At 49.2% G+C, this 5,000-nt stretch overlaps 1 protein-coding gene across 1 annotated transcript in view; it reads left to right on the forward strand.

The window, feature by feature from the left end:
• The window catches only part of kcnj11l (potassium inwardly rectifying channel subfamily J member 11, like), a 10,707-nt gene extending 7,751 nt beyond the window's left edge, over window positions 1-2,956 (forward strand). The window contains exon 5 of the mRNA XM_028585973.1: window positions 2,415-2,956. Coding sequence (XP_028441774.1) covers window positions 2,415-2,857 — 443 coding nt within the window. The 3' untranslated portion in view covers window positions 2,858-2,956. The remainder of the gene's footprint in view (window positions 1-2,414) is intronic.
• Window positions 2,957-5,000: the final 2,044 nt, after the last annotated feature.

Genomic DNA, 5,000 nt, shown 5'->3' on the forward strand with positions numbered 1-5,000 from the left:
CCTCCAGACTATACCCCAACATAAGGCCTACTACACAGCCACCTCCAGACTATACCCCAACATAAAGCCTACTACACAGCCACCTCCAGACTATACCCCAACATAGGACCTACTGCACAGCCACCTCCAGACTATACCCCAACATAAGGCCTACTACACAGCCACCTCCAGACTATACCCCAACATAAGGCCTACTACACAGCCACCTCCAGACTATACCCCAACATAGGGCCTACTGCACAGCAACCTCCAGACTATACCCCAACATAAAGCCTACTACACAGCCACCTCCAGACTATACCCCAACATAAGGCCTACTGCACAGCCACCTCCAGACTATACCCCAACATAGGACCTACTGCACAGCCACCTCCAGACTATACCCCAACATAAGACCTACTGCACAGCAACCTCCAGACTATACCCCAACATAAAGCCTACTACACAGCCACCTCCAGACTATACCCCAACATACTGCACAGCCACCTACTGCACAGCCACCACCCAGACTATACCCCAACATAGGACCTACTGCACAGCCACCTCCAGACTATACCCCAACATAAGACCTACTGCACAGCAACCTCCAGACTATACCCCAACATAAAGCCTACTACACAGCCACCTCCAGACTATACCCCAACATAGGACCTACTGCACAGCCACCTCCAGACTATACCCCAACATAAGACCTACTGCACAGCCACCTCCAGACTATACCCCAACATAGGAAATACTGCACAGCCACCTCCAGACTATACCCCAACATAGGAAATACTGCACAGCCACCTCCAGACTATACCCCAACATAGGAAATACTGCACAGCCACCTCCAAACTATACCCCAACATAGGGCCTACTGCACAGCCACCTCCAGACTATACCCCAACATAGGACCTACTGCACAGCCACCTCCAGACTATACCCCAACATAGCCACCTCCAGACCATACTGCACAGCCACCTCCAGACTATACCCCAACATAGGACCCAACTGCACAGCCACCTCCAGACTATACCCCAACATAGGACCTACTGCACAGCCACCTCCAGACTATACCCCAACATAAGACCTACTGCACAGCCACCTCCAGACTATACCCCAACATAGGACCTACTGCACAGCCACCTCCAGACTATACCCCAACATAAGACCTACTGCACAGCCACCTCCAGACTATACCCCCAACATAGGACACTGCACAGCCACCTCCAGACTATACCCCAACATAAGACCTACTGCACAGCCACCTCCAGACTATACCCCAACATAGGACCTACTGCACAGCCACCTCCAGACTATACCCCAACATAAGACCTACTGCACAGCCACCTCCAGACTATACCCCAACATAAGACCTACTGCACAGCCACCCCAACCTGCACAGCCACCTCCAGACTATACCCCAACATAAGACCTACTGCACAGCCACCTCCAGACTATACCCCAACATAGGACCTACTGCACAGCCACCTCCAGACTATACCCCAACATAGGACCTACTGCACAGCCACCCCCAGACTATACCCCAACATAGGACCTACTGCACAGCCACCTCCAGACTATACCCCAACATAAGACCTACTGCACAGCCACCTCCAGACTATACCCCAACATAGGACCTTCTGCACAGCCACCTCCAGACTGCACAGCCACCTCCAGACTATACCCCAACATAGGACCTACTGCACAGCCACCTCCAGACTATACCCCAACATAGGGCCTACTGCACAGCCACCTCCAGACTATACCCCAACATAGGGCCTACTGCACAGCCACCTCCAGACTATACCCCAACATAGGACCTACTGCACAGCCACCTCCAGACTATACCCCAACATAAGACCTACTGCACAGCAACCTCCAGACTATACCCCAACATAAAGCCTACTACACAGCCACCTCCAGACTATACCCCAACATAAGGCCTACTACACAGCCACCTCCAGACTATACCCCAACATAGGACCTACTACACAGCTAAAGTATGCGTGCATATAAACTAAAATGTTACTTATAAAGTGCAACCGATTATTAGCAATATATGCATAATCAAAATGTCTGTTAAAACAATAAGGAGCTTGACACACCAGGGTTGGTTGTCTAAATGATAATGTATGTTCATTTATGCCAAAAATGTCAAAACATTTGACAAAAGCTTGAAAAATGCGACAAAAACGTTGAGAAAAGTGAGAGAAATGTTCACCCTTTCCTGACTGTAAGTCCTTCTCTTTCCTCCTCTCTCCTCCTCTCATCTCCTTTCTTCTCTCGTCTCCCTTCTCCTCCTCTGTCCTCCTCTTTCCTCCTCTCGTCTCCTCTTCTCGTCTCCTCTCGTCTCCTCTTATCGTCTCCTCTCGTCTCCTTTCTTCTCCCTTGTCTCCTCTCTCCTCTCCTCTCCTCTCCTCCTCTCTCAGGCGTGGTGGAGACGACGGGGATCACCATGCAGGCGCGGACCTCCTACACCCCCGAGGAGATCCTGTGGGGGCGCCGCTTCGTCTCCATCATGACGGAGGAGGACGGGCGCTACTGCGTCGACTACTCCAAGTTCGGCAACACGCTCCCCGTCAAGATGTCCTCGCTCAGCGCCAAGGAGCTGGACCAGATCAGGGGCGTGCACGAGGGAGGCGCAGACGCAGCGCACCCGCAGGGCTGGGGGCTGGTCCGCGCCGGCAGGGGGGGCTTCCGCAGGGGCGGGGGCCGCGCCTGCGACGGAGGCTCCGCCCCCCAGCCGTGGTACACCCAATCAGAGCCTGTGGCGCCGCTGGCGGAGAGAGAGGGGGAGCACAGCAGGGGGCGGGACAAGAAGGTGCAGCTGGAGGTGATTGGACGACAGACGGAAGAGGAAGCCAGCGACTGAGAAGCCGATGACAGACGGGTTATTATGGGATGTAACGAGTTAAATAAGCAGGGAGACATATTTGTAGTGAACTGAGATTTCATAAAAACACACACGCGCACGCACACACACGCACACACAAAAACATGCACGCAGACACACACACGCACATACACACGCGCACACACACGCACTCACACACATACACACGCATGCATACACAAAACAGCAACATACACAAACGCACACACACGCATGCACACACATACACACGCATGCATACACAAAACACCAACATACACAAACGCACACACACGCATGCACACACATACACACGCATGCATACACACAAACACGCACGCATACATACACAAACGCACACGCACACACACACACAAACAGACGCACATTCACGCACACACAAACATGCATGCACAAACACGCACACACACACACAAACACAGACACACATACACAAACACACACTCATGCACACACACACACACACACACACACACACACAAACACACCTCTCCTGCACGCCACTGGCGGAGAGAGAGGGGGAGCACAGCAGGGGGCGGGACAAGAAGGTGCAGCTGGAGGTGATTGGACGACAGACGGAAGAGGAAGCCAGCGACTGAGAAGCCGATGACAGACGGGTTATTATGGGATGTAACGAGTTAAATACAGACATATTTGTAGTGAACTGAGATTTCATAAAAACGCACACACGCACGCACAAAAACATGCACGCAGACACACACACACACACACACATACACACACAAACATGCACGCGCACAAACGCACGCACACACACACATACACAAACGCGCACGCATGCACAAACACACACAGACGCACGCACACACACAAACACACACACACACACACACACACACACTAAACTAAATTAAACTTTATTTGAGGTTTAACCCTCTGAGGCATTTTTAGACATCTTCTATACTTCTCTCTGTAATGTGTTTGTATATAACTGATCCCCGTGTGTTTCAGATCTAAATGTTCAGAACAAACTCAGCTTTCTGTAGAGTGATGTCCAACATTGTTCCAGAGCAACGTGTGAAGAGATAAGTTGGCGCTAAAGCGGAAATATTTCTCAAATCTCTTGTGAAAAAAACATACAACGGAGTACACAGCAGCATTTTGTACCGTGAAAACTCCCCAATAAAGGCTTCTAAACCAGTGGCCCGAAATTGGAGAGAACTTAACAACACTGGCAGCCAGGATGACATCTTTTACTGCCATTAGCATGTAGCTACATGCAACAATGTTAACACAAGCAAGTAGCTCAAAAGACACTCCAGTAGTTCCTGCCTGGCCAGTAGATGACCAATCAGAGAAGGCCGGCTAAGGCCTCCTGCACACTGGCTGCGTGGTGTAATCGTGTCAGCTGCGTGGCGTGTCTGTTTTTTATTTGGGTTCCCATGGTAACAGGTTAGAGCGTGCCCACGGCCTGCGTGAGAAAACGTGTGCGTGCAAGAAATAGGACCTACGTCTATTTTTTATATTTTTTACGCCACACGGCAGCATGTTGGAAGCGTTTCCAGACAACATAGAATAGGAAAATATGTTTATATGTCATTTAGACACAAATACCTCTTAATTAATGACATGTTGATGTTTTAAAGTCTCGATGTTTTGATATAAATGCAGAGATATATAAATGTAATTCGATTTTCTAATATTGCACCTGCCAATTCAGAAGGAAATAATGTCGACGTTGTCTTTGCTGTAATCAGATCAGAATATATTTATGTTTATCAGTCCCTCCAGAAAAACGTGATCATGCGATCACATTGTTCAACGCATAATCAGCCAAAGTCTGCATATTATGCGCGGGGGTGGGGGCACTTTCGCCGCAAAAATTGCAGATTTCCGCGCAAAATATGCGGGGCTTGCATGATTTGATAATCCCCGCATTTTCGTTGCAAAAAAAGTCCCATAATATATCTTAGCAGAAAGTTGAAAGAAAGAAAAATGTTGCGTTGGGATCACTGTTTTTTTCTCTCAAACTGCAGTTTTTGCAAGTTCCTGCAATTTCATCGCATAAAATTGCACAAATATCATATAGAGCATATTCCATCGCATTTTTTAAAGAAAACGTGCTGCATAATCAAGGATTTTTGTCCCGCAACAATCACAA

The sequence above is a fragment of the Perca flavescens genome, chromosome 8 (genome assembly GCF_004354835.1).
Source record: "Perca flavescens isolate YP-PL-M2 chromosome 8, PFLA_1.0, whole genome shotgun sequence".
In the NCBI taxonomy this organism is placed as follows: domain Eukaryota; kingdom Metazoa; phylum Chordata; class Actinopteri; order Perciformes; family Percidae; genus Perca; species Perca flavescens.